This window comes from Hirundo rustica, chromosome 3 (assembly GCF_015227805.2).
Source record: "Hirundo rustica isolate bHirRus1 chromosome 3, bHirRus1.pri.v3, whole genome shotgun sequence".
Taxonomy (NCBI): Eukaryota; Metazoa; Chordata; class Aves; order Passeriformes; family Hirundinidae; genus Hirundo; species Hirundo rustica.
In genome coordinates this window covers 45,820,290-45,842,396 of record NC_053452.1, presented here as the reverse complement: position 1 = coordinate 45,842,396, position 22,107 = coordinate 45,820,290, and the positions used below count along the sequence as shown (strand labels likewise).

The window sequence follows — 22,107 nt, the reverse complement described above, 5'->3', positions numbered from 1 at the left end:
CTAGGAGTATATCATCAAGTTTGTTTGAGAAGGAATCTCTGCCTTCTGGTGAAAACACTGAACAGAGAAATAAAGATACTTGCTAGCTTCAATTGCTAATAAAAAATTGGGGCAGAGACATACCACTAAAGAGCAAATGCCATAAATAAAGTTAATTAACCACCTTCTGTGTTTTGAACAGTGTATATTTTTGTGGTCTGCATTTTAGAGGGTGGTGCTTCCTGCATTAAATCTCAAAAAAGTTGGATTTTCCATTACCAGCTGGATGATGCTGAGTTAGTATCTTAGAGTGCTGCAGACAAGTTCCTATTCTCTTTAGTTTACAATAATTTATAGAAATTGCTGAGTTATGTGTTTTTGGCTGATTCATAAGATAACTTTCTTATGCTTTCTCTTGCAGAGTAATTAGAGACTTATTTCTGAGTTGTAATGGAGTGAATCAAATGATTGAGTTAAATTACTTAGATTCATTAAGAAGCCATTCTTTGAAGGTGTTAGAGACTTTGATACTCTGCCTTGATGATCAGCAGGAAGACCAAGCAACACCAGAGCTGGAAGGCCTGAACAGTGAGCAAAAGGAATCTGTGTCTGACTTGACTGCTTCTCTTTGTAGCCAGCATGCTGTTTCAGAAGTTTCTCAAAGCCTGAGCAAGTTTTATGCTGGCTTGAAGGAGGCTTACCCAAAAAAGAAAAAGTTTGTGAGCCAAGACATTCACGTCAACACAATAAACCTGTTCCTCTGTGTTGCTTTTTTATGTATAAGTAAAGAAGCAGATGGTGATCTGGATTCAGCTAATGAGTGTGAAGATACATCAGGATATGATAGTACAGCTAGTGAGCCATTAGGCCACAAATTACCATATCTGTCCCTGGAAAGCCTTACTTTGCCCTCTCTGGAACATATTCACAGGGCTGCAGATATTTGGTCCATGTGTCGTTGCATCTATTCGTATAGTTCGGTTTTCCAGAGACAGTTCCATAGACTTGGAGGCTTTGAAGCATGCCAGAGATTACTAACCCTGATAATTCAGAAACTTGCAAAAAATAAGGAAAAGGAGCAAGGAAAGAGGGAGAGAGTATTGAGTGAAAGCAGCAGAAGTTCACATGGGAGTCCTCGAACTGAGCTCCTCAACAAGGAGGATTCTGTTCAGCTGGCTAAAAGCAGAGAGGTGACGCAGTTGGAGCTTGATAGTTCTGGCAGTCCTGCTGGTGCTGAGCAGCTGGTGCCTGACTCTGTCTCCTGTGACAGCCCTGTGAGCATGGAACCCACTTTGGTTACTTCAGTTGCCAATCTTGAAGGGATAAGGACTTCTGCAAGAGAAGAGACTGAGTGGGCACTTCAAGGTATCAGACTTCTGGAAGCTCTGCTGACCATCTGTCTACACAGTGCGAGCACCATGCAGCAGAAGACAGAAGTGGAGATGTTTCACCAGGTACTGTGCAACTTTCCCCGGCTTTTTTTGCTTGTATTTGTTTCCTACAATATTATTTTAACAGTAATTTACTCAAAAGTTCTTCTAGGGAAGTAAAAACTTGATGTAGTTTTTATGGTACCATATTCTGTACAGTGCTGAAAGTGTACAGTCAGATAATGAGCTTAGTAGTCAGAGTATTGGTTTGCTTGAGTAGTACTCTTTCTAGAAAGTGTTGAGTGGAGGATGTGTGCGAAAGGGATGCTGCAGGGAAGCTGTGTAGGCAAGATGTCACCATTTTACCTAGTGACTCACATTTTTGAGGATGGTTCTGAGCAGAGTGTGGTGCTTGAGAAAGGACTACTGAAGGGCACAGATAGTGAAAGGATACCTGTAAAAATTATTCCTTAAGCCTTAGAGGTGGACTAATTCAGTATTCCACAAGAAGTTGTTAATTCACAGAAGACGCCTTCAGTTTTCTGTAATTTTTTAATTACTGTCTTGAATTTTACATGGCAATTTGTTGCAAAGCAGGAGGCATTAGGTACAGGAAAGAACTGGAAACTGGAGTTGTCTTGAACATTCACTGTTTTTATGATCTTTGACATGTCACCGTCTGTCTTGTTAACTACTAGTAATGTTGTGGTGTGGTTTGAATGCACAGCATGCCTGAAACTGCTTCAAAAACGTTTATTTTTGAAACAGCACTTTCACTTGCAAATTTTAGATAAGAGCATTTTGCCAGATCTTTTCAATGCGCAGGTTCTATTGAAATCTGTTGTGACATAGAATGAATCTTTCTTATTGCAAGAGACTGGATGAATTCTGGTGGTTTTAAATGAGAAGTCAGATTAGTGTAGGTGGAAGGAGAAGCTCTTAGATGAAAGAGCTAGACTATTTCTGTTAGCTAGAAATAGTAACGCGAATCAAAATGTTTTTCTCCCCCAAAATACAGAATACCTGTGTGGATGATATCTTACTTGAAATAAGAGAGCAGCTTGCTCAGTCAAAAGTGATAGAAACTGACTTGGCAAAGCCTCTGTTTGATTCACTGCTTCGTGTTGCGCTGGGCACTTTTTCTGCTGATCTGGATCATTCTGAAGAAAAAATTGAAAAGGTATGAAACACCAGCTAAACAGTCTAATGCTGAAAAATGCAAGATTTTCTCAGATTTCTTCTCTGGGTCTTTTTAAACTTGATAGGAAATGTTCGTATGTATTTGATTATTGTGACAGTTGAAGATGAACTCTGCTTCTCCTTCGAAGGTGGAATGCTGTTTGTTGATATGGTCCCCACAGTTACTGTTTAGAAATGTGTCATGCCCCAAAGAGCAGCAAGCTCAGTCAGCCTGATGTTCTCCTTACTCTTTCATCTCACAACAGTGAGATGAACTCTTAAAGAGCTTCAAATGGGAATGTTGAGTGACCTTAGTGGCTGTAGCTATCTTCACCTGTGAGTGAATGTTAAGGGGCATGCTGAATGTGATAGTGATTTAGAAACAGTTTTAATCTGCTTACTAAAACTTTGATCATGTAGTTAGTAAGGAAAATTACTCTTGGCAGATTCAGTTTTACTTAACTCAAAATTGAGTTAAGTATTTTTAACATATTTCAAAAGAGTTAAGTATTTTTAACATATTTCAGGTTTCTTGGAAGTGTATGTTTAATTTATTTCTTTTCCTAATGGGCTTGGAGAAAATTGGCATTTGGACAGTTCTAAATTACTAGCTTTTCTGATCCAAAGATTTTTTTTCTGACCAATAACAGCCTATTTGGTTGTACTGTACAGACCCATTACACTGAGAAGGAGCCTGTGTCACAACCTGGAGAAATTTCTGAAGAAACCGAAGAATCACAGTGCTGTAGTCTTCAACTTTTTGCTGAAGAGGAAGGATATGAAGCAGATAGTGAAAGTAACCCTGATGATAGTGAAACCAAGAATGAAGGTAAATAGGAGCTTTCTGAGTATACAAAGCTGTCTTTATGATGTAGCAAAGCTTGTTTGTCTTTTGAGATGTACCAAAGCAGTGCAAGCACCTCTAACAGGTAGAAATAATTAACTTTATTTACTTCTGGTGGGATGGAGTTACAGATGAAAAGATGATAAATATTCTTACTGGGTGTTACAGTCATTGTTCTGTCTTGGTTGTTTTGGTTTATGTGACTCTTGTTCTGAAGTCATGTTGCTCAAATGTGTTACTGTGATCTAGAAACCACAGAGATATGTATCTGTAGTTTGTTTGAAAATCAGTGCTCAATATTTTTTCTTTAGAATTGAAACTATCTGGTGAAAATTAAATAGTCTAATGAGGTTATAGAATACCAGATTGAAAGGGACCCCAAGGATCATCTGGTCCAACCTTTTTTCACAAAAGCACAGTCTAGACAAGACAGCCTGGCACCTTGTCCACCTCAATCTAAAGTGCCCAATATACCACTTCCCTGGGGAGATTTGTTCCAATGTCTGATTTCTCATGAGGGAAAACTTTCCCATTGTGTTTATATGGAATTTCTCCAGAAGTAACACGTACCCATTACCCTTTGCTTTGTCCATGTGACTCCTTGGAAAAAAGGAGTTGACCTTCTTTGTAGACACATTTTAAATGGTGATAAGATGTCCTCTAAGCTGCCTTTTCTCAAGGCTGAGCAAGCCCAGTTCTCTCAACCTTTCCTCCCATCTTTTGTGTGTAGTGGGGACAAAAAATGATCACAGTGTTCCAGGTTTGGCCTGACAAGCACTGAATAGATTGGGATAAAGGTTTTTTTATCCCTGTTGATGATGTCTTTGTTGATGCAAACCAGCATCCCACTGGCTTTCTGTGCCACAGCAGCACACGTTCACTCACACTGAGCTTGCTCTCCACTGGGACCCCGGCTCTCCAGCCAGGCAGATCCCAGCCTGTGCTGCACTCCTGGATTTTATTCTCCCATGTGCAGACATTACATTTGTCCTTGCTGAACTTCATAAGGTTCTTGTTAGCCCACTCTTAGAGCCTATCCAGGTCATCCTGCAGGGTGGCTCTCCCTTCCCAAGTGTCCACTTCCCCAGTCAGTTTGGTATCCTTGGCAAACTCCATCACAGTGGATTGATCCCGTCACCCAGATCACTCATGGAGATATTAAACAGAGTTGGGCCCAATATCAATCCCTGGGGACCCTGTTGGTGGCGGTGTCCCGTTTAAAAAGGATTTTCCACCACCCTCTGGACGCAGCCAGACAGTCAGCGCCCACTCACTGCACAGACCCTTTGTCTCCACCCTAATACATCAGTTTGTCTGGAAGGAGCCTGTGGGAAGCTTTGTGAAGCCTTGCAGAAATCCAGGTAGATATCTGCTGCTCATTCCATGTCAACCCAGCGGGTTTCTTGCTTGTGGAAGGTGATCAGGTTTGTCAAGCGCTATTTGGCTTTTCCCGATCACATGCTTCATTTGACTGGATAGCCCCCTTGTTATACAAGCTATCTCTTTATTCTAAACTATTGATATGCACGTATCTTGCTGTATTCTGTTTGTGTAATTAATTTTAAACATGAATTTGATTTCATTTTTTCCATTGTGCTGAGCACACCTGGGTGTTTATGTTCTGATATGAGATCAGCATGAGCAACAACGGCCTCTGATAGAACTACATCAAACTACTGCTGTTTACCTGCATGACTAGGCTTTTTCAATAGATTTATAATATTTTAAAAGTATTTCTGAATTAAAAAATTAATCTCAAATACTTCCATGATACATTTGCATGTAACATATATCAACCAAATAATTTTAAGTAATACATTTTGGAGAGACTTTAAAATACAACAGGACAGGCTTATGTGTTTGGGTTTTTTTCTTTGATTGTCCTGCAGATATTCTATCATGTGCATTTTCGGAGTTAAATAACAAATTGCTTCCCTCCAGCCTTTTAATATGAAATTATTTAAATTTATCTACTTTCTTAGCAGGCTCAAAGTTTCTATACAAGCTTGGGGCTCTGTTACAGTGATTTTACTGTTGTGTTTTCATGAACTGCATATTTTGGCATTACTGTGTGTATCCAGTTCCCAGGAAACAAAGCTAGATAGTTTAAGAGCATGTAATGGGAGAAACTGCATCCTTGCCCTTCTGTGTTAGCAGGAAAACAGAAAAATCTGAAGCAGAATATAAAATCATGCTAATTTCTGAAAATTGCTTATAACCTTGTGTCTGGTTTTGGTTTGTACCCATGAGAAGGTTGGAGATATGTCCTTGGATGCTCTGCTTAAATAATGTAAAATGTATTCAGCTGAGTAAGTTTCAGTAAGACACATGTGGTTCCTTTTTAGGAGCAGACACAAAGGCAGAACCAGGATATACTGGTGCTTCAGGTTATTTAAATGGCCTTGCTGAAAACATCAATCAAGGAGAATTAATGTATCCTGAAATCTGCATGTTAGAATTAAACTTGCTCGCAGCTGGTAATGCAAGTTTGGACGTGCTTGCTCATGTATTCCAAAGCTGCCTGAATATCATCAACCAGAAGGAGAGAAATGCTGCTCTTCTTATAGAACAGGTAAAAATGTTATTAACAGAGGCAACAGTCTAGCAGTTGTGTATGTTTATTTTTATCATACATAGAGTGATCTTGAATATTCTCTTTTTATAGGATTGAATAAGATGTGAAACAGTGTAAATGACTGATATTGTCAACTGCATTGCATTCAGGTTATCGGGAGCTAAGTAATTTATTGAAGGGTATTTGTCCTACAAGCCATTTTGCAGGTGTCTTTTTTAATCAAGACTGTTCAATCCCTACAGACAGATTTGATGATTGTCAGAGCCCTAAGAAAAAAGGGCAGATATCTCCTTGTATCAGTGTATATGTAAGCCTTCAAAACTTTTTATTGTATGTGTACATTTAGAAACTGTGAGTCATGTACCTCAGAAATATTCCATGCTTTTTTCTTCATAAGTTTGTTTTAGAAGTTAGTTGTGCAAATGGTCATGCCCTCATGAACCTTTGGAGTTCTGATAGTTACCTTTTTTAACAGCTGAATTGAGATCCCTCCTGCAAGAGATAATAATTTGAAATTCAAAGTCTTTCTTTTGCAACTGAACTGTACAGAACACAAAGGATTGTTCATTGGCAAATATAAAAACAGTCCATAATTTCAAATAAATTGAATTATCATTAAAATCATTAGTAGGCAGGGATTGACTAGAAGAATTTTTCTTAGTTCTTTGAGCTGGTGTGTATTCTTCAGATATTCATTTTACCTATTCTTTTCAACAGGGAGCTGTTAAACACCTTTTGGGAGGATTTCTGAATATATTGACACAAACAGAATCTAGTTTTCATGGTGAGTTAAAGGTCCAAGTAACTTAAATAGTTTTTTTTAAAATTCAATGTGTACACAGTCAAACGGTGCAAGTGCAAAATTGACAAAGGAAATAAATTGGTATGTGAATTTATGCAGCTGCTTTTTTAACTTGCAAGAAACTTACACAAATTTACTGTAAATATAGAATTACTTCTGAGCTAGTGGAAATAAGTTCAAGAAATACTGGCTGATCTTAAAATGATAGTTGAAACCATGAACATGGTGCCTTGGGTTTTATTTCTAACTAGAAAGCAGCTACCTAATCCAAGAATGTGGAAGGAGATGAAATGCTTGCCCTAAGGTAGCTTTGCCTAATGAGGGTGCTTCACAACAGACATGGTGTAAACCCATCTAGGACTTGGATCCATGGCTTTATGGGGAGAGCCTTGTGCAAAGCAGACACTTGGTTCTCAGACTTTGACTCCATTTTGCAAACCTGAGTCAAAATTTAGCATAGCACTGCTGGATTCAATGAAATTTTGAATGATAGTGTCAGGAAGTACTGTTGGATCTCTGGAGAATTCATCTTGTAATCGTTATTGCTTCCTTAATTTGAAATGTTTTTGAAAAACACTCCGAATTCCAAATTAATCTTTCCTCATAATAGTATAGAATATGAATTTTTAAAGCTTTAAAAAATCTATTTCAACAATATTATTGTCTCCTTATTTTTAGCATGTCAGATGGTGCTGGTGGATCTGCTAGTTTCCTTGATGAGTTCACAGACCTGTTCAGAAGAGCTGACTCTTCTTCTGAGGATATTTTTGGAGAAGACACCTTGTACAGTATGTATGGAGTAGCATATAGCAAAATTCAGATGTCTAATGAGAAAAATGAAGCAAAGAAAATCCTTTTGTGCCCAAGAACTTTGGGAAATAGAGTTGCACAGCAATGTTTGAACTGATCAGAGCAAATACAATTTGGTTGTAGAAATAGTTCCTTCTCAAAACTGGAAAAGGAAAGAGTAGATGAGAAGAGAAAGGGTTTTGAAGGGTGTGTTAGTGCTGGGAACTCTCTTTGGCACAAGAAACCAAGAATCCTCTCGAGGAGACTGATGTTGTGGTTATGGATGGCAGAGCAACCATACTGTAGAATTTGAAGCAATTCCTTTAAATTTATGAGGCATCTCACTGTTTTGAGAATGCTTTAGCAGCAGGAATTACTTTGAAAAGTGTTCCAAGTTGGTTGGTGTGATGTTGGAATCTACTCCTTGTGTGGGACACACTGCTGAAATAACTACTGGTTTCTGTGAGAGTCTGTAGAAAAATACAAGTGGAAGAAAATAAAAAAATTACTGTGCACTGTGAAATAATACCAAACCAAAGAGTCACAATGGTAGCTTGTAATTATCAGCCAAATAACAAGAGAAACTTTTTGGCTTAGTGGCTCAGCTAGTTTTGTTACTGGTTATGCAGTAACAAACTCATGGCCTGTGTGTGCTTTCTTAACCAGCCTCAAAACATGGGGTAAAAGGTGCTGTCTTTTGATGCACATAACAGAAGTGAGATAAGATTGTGCAGTGACCGCCTGCTGCATTTCAGCTGATTCTGAAGCATGGTAACTTGAAGTCTGATCTGCCCAGACTAAATCCCCAAAGCTTTGTTGGGCCACCAATTGAAGTTGCTACCTGACGCTTTGCCAGTGTGTGTAGGTTTGGCTATACAAAGAGCTCACTTCTCTTGGAAAAACATGAATGCGAGTTTAAATGAGGAGTAGGCTTCTATTTAGTTGCATGATACTTGACTACACAGTGTAAAGAGTTTCTTTTTTTCTTTCTCTCATTTATTTGTTTTATCTCTTCTAGGAGATACTACTCAAGGGTTTATTGAAGATTGCAGACACTAATATTTATATGAATCCATTACAATACCTTGCCTTTCCTTTGCTGAATGGCACAAATTTGAGTAGCAGTTCTTCACAAAAGTGCACTGGCACTTCCAACAATAAAAATGCTGGAGTACTAAAAAGAGCAAAATTGTCACAGAGTAAGAAAGAGGCAGATGGTGAAAACTTGAGTCACCAGCTGCTTTCTTCTTGGCATGTAGCCCCAATTCACTTGCCTTTAGTTGGACAAAACTGTTGGCCACACGTGTCCGATGGTTTCAGTGTGTCCCTGTGGTTTCGTCTGGAGTATGCTCATGAAACAGAAAATTCCACAGAAAAGGGGAAAAAAGTCAAGAGGAGAAGCAGACTCGTAGCTGTAAGAGAGAACAGTTTTGACAGCACAGGTGAGGATGTAATATTTTGCTTTTATTGAGGTAGCACTGAAGGATTCTGGTTACAATTATTACTAATCTATGTACTGGATACAAAAGTTTGAAATTCTGTGATATAACAGCAGTGATAGTATTTCTGATTTTTTTTATGACTACTGTACTATATACTTAGAGATACGTTTCCAGCCCTAGTCTTGAATTAGATTAATGCCTGCTTCCTTAGAAATGTAGTATTCTCACTGAATTTGTAACTTCAGTAACATTTATGCTGCTTCATGTTATGATGAAAATAAAAAATGCTGCAGCTGTGGTTATGGGAAAAAACTGCTCAAGTTTATTTGATTTCATGTATTGATGATCAAGTCTCAGGCTGACTCATTATAAATCCTCTTAGCTTTTCTTGTGTGTGCACCATGTAAATGCCAATAGCTGTACAATAATTTTCTGTCTATGCTGTTGCAGGGAACTCAACTCCCAAACTGTTCTAAGCAGAATCTTTTGGATTAGAATTTGTAAAGGGAAAATTCCTTATTTAATATGTCTTTCATTCACAATATTTGGAATACCTTTACTTTTTTTTTCCCTTCTTTTTGTATTTAAATAGAAGGAGGGAAAACCCAAACCTGAAACTCGCTCGAGTTGCTTTTGTTACATCTGTGCTTTTGCTTGGTAAAGTAAGAATATTGATAATGCTTAAAGGGTAGGATGATATGTGAAGAAAAATCTGCAGATTTCTTGGTGCACGCTGATAGTTCTACATAGGAATGTAATGTGATATGTCAAAAGCATCGTTGGTGAAGTGTATTCAGCTCAGTGGATTTATATATTAAAAAAACCCCACCATGTAAAGTGCTGAGTTAAATTCCTGTATTTCTGTTTGAGACCTAGGTTTCTAAAGAGAATCAAGCTTATTAGCCAACCCACTTAAAAAAACCAAACCGCCTCAACCAAACAAAACCCAGTTATGCAGTACCTGAACTGGTTTTTTTTTCACACTTGATATATGCTGCAAAAGGTGTTGTTTTATTATATTTTAATTGCAACATGTTTATATTTCTAGAAGAAACCAAGTCTATAGGAATGGAATATGTAAGCCTGGGAGACAAACTTGTTGAAGATGGCTGTATTCATATAATTTCACTGGGTTCCAAAGCTCTGATGATACAAGTTTGGGCAGACCTGAACACTGGAGCATTCATATTTCGGTATGGTGTATTAGTCCAGAAGCAGTCCTGTGGACATACTGTACTGTTACCTCTAGTAGCAACTTGTAGAGAATACTGATGGAGAGTAGAGAACTAATTTCTATGCTAGAGACATCTTGCACACTGATGGGGCAACATCAAGTAAGTGTATTGGATACAGATTTACAGATTTATCAGCTTCAACTGGTAAGCTCTGGTCTTGAGTGTTTCATGTAGTCATTTATAAATAACTGCCCACAAGGGAGCAATTCAAGTTCTAATGAAATGACACAATAAATGTGAGAAGATGGAAAAGATTTTTGCAGCTGTGGGTTTTCACACCTCAGCTGTGAAAATTGCTGTTATGTGGTACTTACTGGGCCACTCTTGGTTTTAATCTTCTGAGCACATTTTAGCCCTAATTTAGTTCTCATAAATAATCCTTAAGTATCCTTGAAATGTGTCAAAACCTGCGATTTTAGGACACTTTATTTCAGTGTTCAAAGCACCTGCAGTTTTTCAATAAATTGAATTCAACTTTTCTCTAAAATGGAGATCTTTTTCTTAAACGTAAGCAGATTTATGCAGACAAGTTAAATAACTAAGGTGAAAGCATTGTGATGATTTCCCTAGCTTATGTTGAGCACTCCAAAAATAGAACTGTGATCAAAAAAATTACCTGTCAAAGTTAAGGAACACAATCTCAAATCGACTGAGGCCAAAATATGCAGATTTGGGGTTTCAAATGCAAATATGAAAACACACACCCTCATTTTTCCTTTTCTGTTGCTTTCATAGTATGTGCATGGATCCAAATGACGAGATGAAAGCTGGTCTGCTGGCACAGGCTGAATCTCCAGGGAATGTTTTCCATGTGGGCAGGTGGCAGCATTTGGCATTAAAATACCTGCAGAAGCCAGAAGGCAAGAAAAATTTCCATGGAAAGCTGTTGCTGTGGGTTTCTGGACAGAGGTAAACAACACATTAGTTGTACCTAGATATTTATCTTCCTTAGAAGATATTTTCTGGTGAGAAAACATCTGCAATACTTTGATGCAAGCTGCAGTTAAGGTTGTCTTCTAGGAGGATAGTATGTTACACTGTTAAGAATTCTTTAGAATGTTAGAGATACGCAGAATATTAATGGATTACTTTGAGAGTTGTCAGTTTATACCATGGACCAGTGCAGACATCAGTGGGTTTTTTCGTCACAAATAAGGGAAAGAGGAAAGTACCACAAGATTTTGAGTAAGATCCAAAATAAGGTATGGCATGAAGTTAGCAGTAGGCATAATGTGTCTGGTTGAGTCCAGATTAAGGAGGAGGTGTAGGTCAGGTACTGGCAATGTTGTTGGAAGTAGGAATTAAGAGGAGTAGGAGAAAAGGCAGTCACTTTCTCCACTGAGAAAAATGAATAGGGAAGAAGTTAAAAAATATTGCAGACAAGAACTGACTGTGAGAAGTACTACTTGCACTGCAAGCTAAGGTCCATGCTTCTAAATGAGCTGACACTAGGTTGAGTGGGCCTGTGCCTCCATAAATTATTCACTGGTTAGAGAAATAGGAATTTATTGAATATCACAGTCTTTACCCTTTCTTCCTAAAGTCCAATCTGTGAAGGCTATGTTAAGACTGTGCATGCTGGTATTCAGTAAAGTCCAAATTTGGAGATCTAGGGGAAAGCTAAAAGTACTACAATGTTCTCCCCATGTGTAGTTGTTGAAGCCTCTCTCTATATAGATTTAGTTTGCTAATAGGCTGTTTCAGGAAGCTTTGACCTACCTTTACAGTCCAATCTGTCTGTTTATGTAAAGGCACATGAAGTTAATTGGATGCTTTCTGAAAGCATCGGGCTTATTGCCTGTGGCTGTGCAGCACATCAGTTCTGACAACATTTTCTTGAGCAAGCAAATCCTCAACATGGTGTTTTCTAGCATTTGGGAGCCATGGTTTCCATGATGTGCATTAGCATGCTCAAAGGACTTTGACTTGTTAGGAGTAGTAGAAATGATTGGAAAATTGTGGTATTTTAGAGATGTGTATAGTGTTACATACCATTTCCTCTTTGAGGTCAGAGGAAAGAAGGAAGGAATTTCAGAACCAGGAAAACTTGATTTCATGGCAATGCTAGCTGGGACTCCATTCATCTGTTCTGTGCAGTATTGGAATGCATATATCATGTTACTGAGTTTTAAGGTGCCTGGAAGTTGAAAAGGACTTCAGTAATTTAGTGCTGATGACAGCATGGCTTCTCACCTACGGAATATTGAAATGAATTTTAAACCTAAGCTGAATATCTTAGATAGCAATTTTGATCAGTTCTTAATATTTAAACTTGTTTGTTTATATGTATTTTTTTAGGCAATGTGAGATTAATTTAGATTTTGCACTACCAAGGAAAACAAGCCTGTCATCTGACAGTAACAAAACATTTTGTATGATTGGCCATTACACATCATCCCAAGAAGATCTGCTTCGATTGTCGGGTAGATGGGATCTCGGAAATCTGCTTCTATTTAATGGTACTTTTGTATACTTTTTGCTTGAATAAGTGCCCATTTCCTCTTTCCCCTCCAAAATGAAAGGATTATTTTAATATCTTTTCTAACATGCCAAGCTTTTACAGTAAAAACAACAATACACCCTTTAGCAGCATAATAAATCAGGGAGAATGTAAGCAAATGTTTCAGTATTGCCTACTTCCAATGCGTCCTTCTGCCATATTCTGTTTAGTGCCATAATTGGCAATTTTCTTAGATTTTTTAAAATAATATGTTGGGGTAGGAGATAGAGAGATTGTGATATTTGCTCTATTTTTTTTTTTTTTTTTCTTTAAGTACTCAGTGTCTTACCTGGAAAATTGATTTCACTTACCTGCTGCTAACCTGCTAGCTTGACATTACATAAAGCATGTTAAAAAGTTAACAAAATCTGAACTACTAAATGCTCTGAGTTAAGCATGCTTATTTCTGGAACTTGTTATGTTACTTTGGAGATTTCTTAGATGTATAATTCTCCTTGAGAAGTCCTATTTAGTACTTCTGGCTGTTTGCTTAATGCTGAAGGCTGGAACCCTGCTGCTTTGTCACCTGGCATTTCAGATGCTGTGGCTCAGTCAGGACTACTCCACAAGTGAGATCAATTTACCCAGGATGTGTGGTGCATGCAGGTGTCGTAGATGTGTTTTTGTGAGCCATAGGCAAAAAACTTCTCTTAAATGACACCTGTAGAATCTCCATGGTCTGGCTTCCGTGTGCCTTCTGCCTGCCTACTGATGTGTCCAGAGAGCCCTGGATTTGCTGCTGTACGATTGTCATGCAGCCACACATCAGACCTGGGTCCTTCTGGATGCTTCTTTTGTGTTCTCAGGTCACAGATGACCCAAGGTGTGCTGCCCAGAAAGGGGAGGAAGGTTCACTTGGTCTTCTACTTCCTACAGGGTTTTTTTCCCTTCTGTTAGTTGTAGTTGCATCCTGCTCAGTCACTGCCCGAGTCTCCAAGACAATGCAGCACGGTGTTGCTACCTGTAACCCTGCTATACTTTGAAAGCTTTGAGGAGGCTCAGACAGATGAGTTTTTAATTTTAAAAAGTGAAATTATTCAGAGATGTTGATCTTCAGTTCATGCAGGTCATTTTCCTGACTTGGTCTTAGTTGCCTTTGCCACTGAATTAATCTGGCCTGTGATGTGTCAGAAGTCAGTGATCTTCTTTAGGCAATAGCAAGCATTAGGCTGCACTGATTGTTTTATCATCAGAGCCTACAAAATCCAGTTGGTGATATTCCTTGTAAAGTCTCTGTCCCTACTAGCCAATGTATGAATTTTGCTCTGTTTTACAGTAAAGAGTTAACAGATTATTTTCTGTATTTTAGGTGCAAATATTGGACCAGAGGAAGCATTTTACTTATACACGTGTGGCCCAGACTTCACATCTGTAATGCCTTGTAAATATGGCAAAACAGTGACTGACTGCTCAAAGTACATCAGTAAAGAGATTCTACAATGTGAACAAATTAAGGAGCTCTTCATGACAAAAAAGGAAGTGGATGTTGGGGTTTTAATTGTAAGTTTCTACCTAAAAATGGTCCTTAATCTTTCAGAAATGATTGAGAAAGTGGGAACATGTTTCCTGCTGTCTCCCAAAGTGCTTCATCTGATCACGAGAAGAGAGGACCAAATCCTCTTCTCATTAAGATCCTTGCAAGGCTCTTCCTACTTATTTTAATGGGAGCTGAACTCCACACAGGGTGACCGTTTCATCTTGCTTTAGGTTGAGTTCTGAAAATTTCTGATGTTCTAGCCTCTGTAAATAGTACTGCACATTAAATCATAGTGGATAAACTGGTACCTCCAAAAACTATAGGATGCATACATAGCTCTTCCCTCCATTAGTATAAAAGTAGTCAAGGACTGCTAAATTAACCTTTAAGATTAAAACTAAGAGAAGAGAAATGAGGATTTATCTGGCTTTAAGGAAGCAAAAGAATTAATCCAAATTCCTTCAAGGTTTTGGAGGAGGTAAGTTTGCATCATGTTTGGCTGAATAGTAATTTTCCAGCTGGCAGATACTTCATTTCTCACCTTTCCTGACTGAAACGGCCCTGCCAGATGCAGGTGTAAACACACTTACTGCTAGAGGAAGAATAAAATAAAACTTGCTTATGAGTGAAGCCTGCTATATTGTGGGAGTCCATACACTAGTAATTCCTGCTGTATGACTTGTTCCCACTAGAGGGATTTCTCTGATTTTGTTTTGTAGCTGTAGGCAGAGGCTCATTCTGTCTGGATGTGATCCCTGTAGACAATGGTACTAAATTTTGAGTAGCTTAAGAAGAAATTAATGGGATAAGAGCTTAACAAATCAGTCATGCAACTTATAAGCTTATTTTTATGTAAAGTTAAAGTCCTCTCTTAAACCTGATGTTTTGCTTAATATTAGGACAAATCTAGAAACTTCTTGGAGATTTTAATTGTGCATTTGAAGTTTTTTACAAAGGCAGAGCAGTGATTTGAACCAAGATCAGTGTTGACCAGGTAGATATGACCAGGTTCCCTTATGGAACATCAGATAGACAGAGAGAAGAACCCTGTGCTCAAGTGATAAATTAATCTTTGTGCTTTTGCATAGAGTGCAAGCTCCTTAAATGAAATTATTTTCTCTATTTGAAATAACCTTCCAAATAAGATCATTTTACATTTCTGTGAAAATAAGTTAGTTGCTTTCTGTAGGAGCTTTGGTTTTGGTTTAACTCTCTTCGTTAATGAAACTTGAGTTTCTTTTTTGGCAAAGCTGATTGAAGAATAAAATTAAAACAAAAAGCTGGAGAAGATTTTAAGAAACTTCAGTATTTTGGACTTGCCATTTTAGAAAAGGAAACTATATACTCATTTTCTTTTAAATTTGTCAGTAACTTTGGCTTTTTATGCAAAACAGTTACGTAATTGTTCAGGTGATGAGAGAGGGATGCTTGGTGAAATTTCTTAGTGGTTTCTTAATTTTCTGTGCTTTAGCTATTGCGTGAGTTTGCCAAGATTTGGGAATCCTGTTGCATTTTACTGTACATGCACCCACATGCAACCTCAGTGCATGTTAATGGCAAAGTAGAAATGAACTGCCAAAGTTGTTACTACCTGCTGTTACGTGACTTTTGTGTTAGGCTTTTTGCATCCTTGATATGTGGGGGTTTTTGTATTAAATTTCTAGAAAAAAAATAAACTCTTTTTTTTTTTTTTTTTTCTTCTAGGAGAGTCTTGCTGTTGTTTATACCACAAGCTGCCCTGGTCAGTACACCATATATGAGCCTGTCATTAGACTGAAAGGTCAGGTGAAAACTGTGCCTTCTCAGAGACCTTTCAGTTTGAAAGAAGTTCAGAGCAATGTGTTGGACTCTCATCACCTAAAAGCACTTCAGGCAGTTGAATATAAAACTCTGCAGAGTATACTACATGAGATTGGAGGCACTGGTGCATTTGTGTTCCTCTTTGCTAGGGTAAGGTCACATTATACTAGCTGCCTTGCATGTGTTGCTTTTCGGTAAAAGAAAACTTGTGGAAAATACCTGTGGCATAAGGCTACATCATGCAGGTTGTCTTAAAATGGAAATGTAATTATAATTCTGTTGCAGTATGGTCTTTATAATATTGGCAGTATTTTATATCGGGTGTTACATTCTGATTTAGAAATGGGGCTTTAAAATATCAAAAGAGATTATTTTTAGGGATATTTTAGAATTTTTTTGTCTCTGATTTTGAGGCACTCAAATTTATTGCATATCTTTAACCACAGGATATTCACAATGCAAGTATGAATAAAAACGAAAATACATGGTGTGCAAAGCTTTATTTTTATTTAAGGAATAGTGAGAGCTTTTTGGTGACAGCTGTTCAGCCATGTTCAAAGGCTTATCATAAGAAAAACTGCGATTTGGAAAAGAGTAAGACCGTAATTTAGTTACTGCTTAACTGTGACCTGTACATGTGACATGTACAAGAGGCTGATATTTGTGCTAGCAGTCTCTGAAGTACTACAGTTAATTCAAAATTCTAATGTAGGCCTGAGACTTGTCTGGTTTATATGCCTCTGGTATTGCTCTGAAAGATATGGTGAGAGTAGTAACAAATGCACATTAGATTATGGTTATAAAGACACTGTCTGTTGTAATTTCACCACTGATAATGAAATCTGAGGTGAAATTCATAATCCATGTTACTTTATGTAAGTTATGCTGAGTATCTGCTATAGATCCTGCTGAAGACTGTTTGCATCAGTAAGGCAACCAAACAATAGATCAGCTGTGAGACAATACAGGTCTTATAACACAGGTGTATAAATGTGTAAGTGCAGCAGAATTAACAGGTACATGTCAAGGGAACCTATAGGATCTGAAATCCCATCAATGTGAGGTTTAGTTCTTGTATATTTTTGGTAAAAATACTAGTTGCTCTTGGCATTCAAGAATTGTAGAAAGCAAAGAGGGGAAAAAAGATTCATGATCTTCATCTAAAAAATTGCTAGACTTTTTATGGATAAAATAAAACTTTAATGTTTGATATTTCCAGCTAGATTTAGTCTAGAATGTCAGGAACTTTTTTCTAGCTTAAACACTTCAGAAAAGTACTTTTTTTCAGGGCAAACAGTTTATTCTTATTAGTGGCTCATGTATTTCACAACCTTGTGACTCTGTAGTATGGCAAGTACTTTCTACTTAAAATTTATTTAGAGCACATTTTTTTTCCTAGAAAGGGATTCTTGTATTTCCTTCGCAGATAATAATTTAGCACAGTAGAAAGTATCACTTCAAGTATAATAGCTGAATGTACACACAGACAAAGTGAAGTTTATGTACATAATCTCAAATGCTTTTGAAGAGATTTAATCCATAAGTAGTTATTTAGGAGTGCAACAAAGCTTTTTTCTCAATGTTTCTCACTTAAACTGTCTTATTGAATTTGCCTTTTCCTCAGGTAGTAGAGATAAGCAGCTGTGAAGACACTCAAGCTTTAGCACTACAACTTATACTATCTTTAACAAAATACAATCAACAGAGAATACAGGAGATGGACAACTGTAATGGTTATTCTATGATTCGTCGGGTGTTGATCAAACCAAAATGCATTGTTGGATTTTGCATGCTGAAGGTAAAGTTCTCTTTTAAACCTGATATTTTGCTTAATAATAGGACAAATCTAGAAACTTCTGAGATTTTAATGGTGCATTTGAAGCTTTTTATGAAGGCAAAACAGTGATTTGAAGCAAGATTGGTGTTGACCAGGTAGATATATCTTCCCTATCAAGAGTATGCTGTCTTTTTAAAGATTTTAATTTTTTTGTAAATTGTATAGAACAACTACACTGTTTTGATACTCAAAAAAAAAAAAATCCCCCTCTCTTTAAGACTCTCCTTGAAGGATGCTGCAGTGATGAGATTCTTTATATAAATGAAAATGGGCAATTCCAGCTTGACCCTGATTCTACTGCAGTTATTCAAGATGTCCAGTTGCTAGAAAAGCTGCTACTTGACTGGAAGATATGGTCTAAAGCAAAGGTAAATACTTTAATTTTGGAAGTACCTCAGGTCTAAAAGTCAATATTAAAAAAAAAGGTATTATCAAGTCTGGAATTTATTTCTCTCGTTACATGTTAGTAATGGGTAGTTGTTAGTTAATTACTACAGTTTTCTAAAATTAATGTTCCTTGTTTTTCTTTGAATAGCTGTTTGTAATATCAATCTCCTATGATCAATGATAGAGATAGACTTAGTGTATTAAATTTTGTAAGTGTGCTATATGCATATGACTTCTTAATTGAATTGATAAATCTTTGTGGAAAAACGAAGGAGGACCTGTTTCCTTTTGGAGTTAAACTATTGAAAATAACCATTCAGGGTTAATATAGATAAGAATGTAAAAAACTAATTTTGGGAAAGTAATTTTTTTTTAGCTTAATCATTAAAACATGCCTAATTTTGTAGGAGCACAACTTTTCTGGTTAGTTTCTAACCTGACCACTTGCACTTGTTTAGTCATCACTTAGGTGTAAAACTAACTTGACTTTGTTGTGTTTGCTGTCTTTTTTTTTTCATCAGTGTGTAAACTCACAAATATATTTTTAAGCTACATTCCTGTTTCTTGTTTTTCAGCAAGGTGTTTGGGAAACTCTGTTAGCAGCTCTAGAAATCCTTATCAGAGCTAACCATCACCAACAGATGTTTAACATTAAACAGCTATTGAAAGCTCAAGTGGTCCATCACTTCCTGTTAACTTGTCAGGTTCTGCAGGTACTTCCACTCTGAAATCCTTTGTGCTTGGCAAATACTCGGTTTTATTTGGGGAGGGTGGGATAGAAGGGACTAAATTCTGTAGCAGAAGTTGAGTAGACTGTGCTCTGTGCTTCCAGACCACTTCCATCTTCAACAGGCATTGTTGCCGTAAACTGGTACAGCTCCCTACTGGGTGCTCCACTTAGTGCTGGACAGAAGGGACGGGAGCCTGTGACCATCTGGTGTGATCTGGAAACGGGCTCTGGGCTACTTGCACAGCCATACAGCAGCAGGGGCTGAAATGAACCCTTCCTTTTGTATAGAAAGACCCGAGGTGTCTCCTGCTGGTTACTGAAAAGCAGATACTGTGCAGGCAGTGAAGCTCTCTGTGCTGTTATCTCATCAGGGCTAATGGGGCAGCCTGCCTGTCGTGCTCAGTCTGAGCACTCATCTCAAAATTTTGGTACAGTGGTAGCTTCCTCCCTGGCATGGAAACGGCTGTGCCAGAAATGACTTTAGAGAAATGCTTCAGTCCTTTGATAGACACTTCTTAAGAACATGATTCTGAAATGGTTTCCTGCTTATATTTGTGAAAATATGTATTGTAACAATTTCTTCCTATACTCTTATTTTCTATCTTACGTTCCTTTTTATTCTGAGTTTCTCACTTCAGCAGGTGAAATTTATTTATTGGTTTTTTTCCTCTTTTAATGATTCTTTTACAAAAATATTTTCCTCATTTTAGTATCTGCAAATGTTTAGTTTCTTCATTTTTATGTGATATTCTCTACTTCTGGAGCTTGTTAGTGATGTAGTTAATCTCTAAAATTGTGTATTAGTGCAAATGCTTAGATACAGAATGCTTCATAATATTTCTGCTGTCATTTTGCATTTTGGGGGGAAAAAATTAATTTCTTGATTAAAAAAATCTGCTCTAATTGCTCAATGATTTGGCAATTTTGTGGGGGCTGATGGAATGAAGGTGAAACTATATAAGCCATTCTCTTTGGAAAAACTTACTTAAATTAACTTAATTTAATCTTTTCCCACAGCAGTCTCAGTTAAGGTGCTTGGGTATCAAAAAAAGGAGGTAACTTTAGCAGAGTTTGGAAAAAACCCAAGACAATCACCATGCTTGCCTTTCAGTGAGATTTTCCACAAGTTTCTTGAAGTTTTGTTCTAAAATCCATGTTATTTTAATAGATTTTTTTAGGTAGCCATTGTCAAAATACGTAGAATGCTTGATTAAGCTGAAATTATAAATATGATTGCCAATTAATCTCAAATGTGTATGTTTATAAAAATGGCTACCAAAGTGGAAATACAGAAGACTCAGTGGTACTGTTCAGAAATTTATTAATATGTTTGAGTTACTGGTATTGGCAACCATTAATTTCTCTACAAATATGTAATCCAGTAACTATAAACTATATTTTCAATGGTGATTCATGTCCTGAGATTCCAGAGCAGAGCAGTTTAGTATGGAGAAGATGCTAATTTTTCTAAAAATCAACTTGCATAGCATATGCAATATTTGGTGCATGATGGAATTAGATAACATTCAGGATGTACAGTAGCTCCTCTCAGAATTAAAGAATACAGCTTTATTAGCTGAGCTTCTTTTCTTGTCTGTTCTACTGCACCATGACAATTTAAAAAAAAAGTTTGTCAAATTAAAATTGCAAGTAGCTTACAGTTGTACTGCACTTTCTTTCTAGGAGCATAAAGAGGGACATCTTGCATCCCTGCCTCGGGAGGTTTGCAGGTCATTTGTGAAAATAATTGAAGAAGTACTCGGTTCTCCCCCAGACCTGGAATTGCTGACACTGGTTTTCAATTTCCTCTTAGCAGTTCACCCTCCCACTAATACATATGTTTGTCACAACCCTACCAACTTCTACTTTTCCCTGCACATAGGTAAATATGGCACATTTAGATCAACAGTAAGATAAAAATCTGGTCATAAACGATTATTTTCAAGAATACTTTGCTGTGTTTTAATGACTATGACGATATATTAAAAATTATTCAACTGTTTGTACTTAGTGTGAAGTACTTTATGTTTGTGTGTAGTATTTTTATTGTTCTAAAGGATTTGAAGTCATGTAACTGAACCAAAAAGTGCTTTTTCTCACTTGTTTGGACTTGAGCACTTCTCATTAGCCTCTAGTGATCAGATCAAAATGTAACCACCTGACTACTGTGAGGCTAATTTATCAGCAATGCAAATATAAAAAGCTTTTATGTAACTTTCCCCCTTATCTCTTCTTTCTAGATGGCAAAATTTTCCAGGAGAAAGTTGAATCACTCAGGTACCTGAGAAATTCCAGCAGTGGTGGGAAGTCAGTAGACAATTCTGCATTTGTGATTACATCTCCAACTGGATTTACAGCTTTACCACTAGAAGGTAAAACAATACTGGAAAAACAAGGATGTTAAGACACAATCTTTTGGCAAAGACTGGAGTGCCTTAAAGTGTTGCTTTCCCACAGATATTTCGTACAAAGCTCCCCCTGTCCCTTGGAGCCTGATACCTGAACAGCAGAGTAAGAAGGATGGAATAGAACATGCTGCCTAAACTGCTCTTCATTCTTAAGTTGAAACAAATTGCCACATTGATGGCTCAGGCAGTGAAATGGACCAGAGAAGCAGAATCGTTTCATTTGTTAAACAGACCTGCTAGAGATGTATGAGAGTGCCCTGACCAGGCAGCAGCTGAAGTGTAGTGAGCCATAAGCAGCTATCTTATCTGGGTAGAAAGCATTAAGGTGATAGTTTCCTTTATTTGTGCATAATCCCTAACATCCATCCATATTTTCAGATCATGCGTGGCTGGCTATATTCTGGGTATCATAATGTAAAACCTTCTACAATTGATGTCTTGTTGCTGCTTTGTTTAGGAAAAGGAAATTGAGTCTTCAAGCACTACTTCAGCTGAAACAATGTTCATTCAAGTTTTTTTAGTCTTTTTAGTAAAGAAGTGGTATGAAGAATGTATCTTGGTACTGAATTGTGTATGGAATCAGTCCTTTTCCCATATGGAAAATGTGTAAAATCTCATTTCTTCTAAATGAATACTTTTAGTACTTTTTAAATATCAGTATTATCAAATTATTGTTTTTCAATAGAGATTACTTATGTGTGCCAGAGGAATACTCAACATATGTTTTTGGTGAAAATAGATGTTTGAGTGTTT

At 37.3% G+C, this 22,107-nt stretch overlaps 1 protein-coding gene across 2 annotated transcripts in view; it reads left to right on the top strand.

Annotated features, from left to right (window-relative positions):
- LYST (lysosomal trafficking regulator) overlaps positions 1-22,107 on the top strand; it is a 76,564-nt gene that overhangs the window by 20,960 nt on the left and 33,497 nt on the right. For both annotated transcript variants that reach the window (XM_040058333.2, XM_040058334.2), the window contains exons 6-22: positions 401-1,433; positions 2,368-2,529; positions 3,201-3,357; positions 5,718-5,944; positions 6,665-6,731; positions 7,428-7,537; positions 8,557-8,980; positions 10,029-10,173; positions 10,951-11,124; positions 12,514-12,674; positions 14,025-14,215; positions 15,897-16,142; positions 17,617-17,790; positions 18,048-18,197; positions 18,792-18,929; positions 20,630-20,828; positions 21,187-21,318. In XM_040058333.2, the coding sequence (XP_039914267.1) occupies positions 401-1,433; positions 2,368-2,529; positions 3,201-3,357; positions 5,718-5,944; positions 6,665-6,731; positions 7,428-7,537; positions 8,557-8,980; positions 10,029-10,173; positions 10,951-11,124; positions 12,514-12,674; positions 14,025-14,215; positions 15,897-16,142; positions 17,617-17,790; positions 18,048-18,197; positions 18,792-18,929; positions 20,630-20,828; positions 21,187-21,318 (3,890 nt within the window). The remainder of the gene's footprint in view (positions 1-400; positions 1,434-2,367; positions 2,530-3,200; positions 3,358-5,717; positions 5,945-6,664; positions 6,732-7,427; positions 7,538-8,556; positions 8,981-10,028; positions 10,174-10,950; positions 11,125-12,513; positions 12,675-14,024; positions 14,216-15,896; positions 16,143-17,616; positions 17,791-18,047; positions 18,198-18,791; positions 18,930-20,629; positions 20,829-21,186; positions 21,319-22,107) is intronic.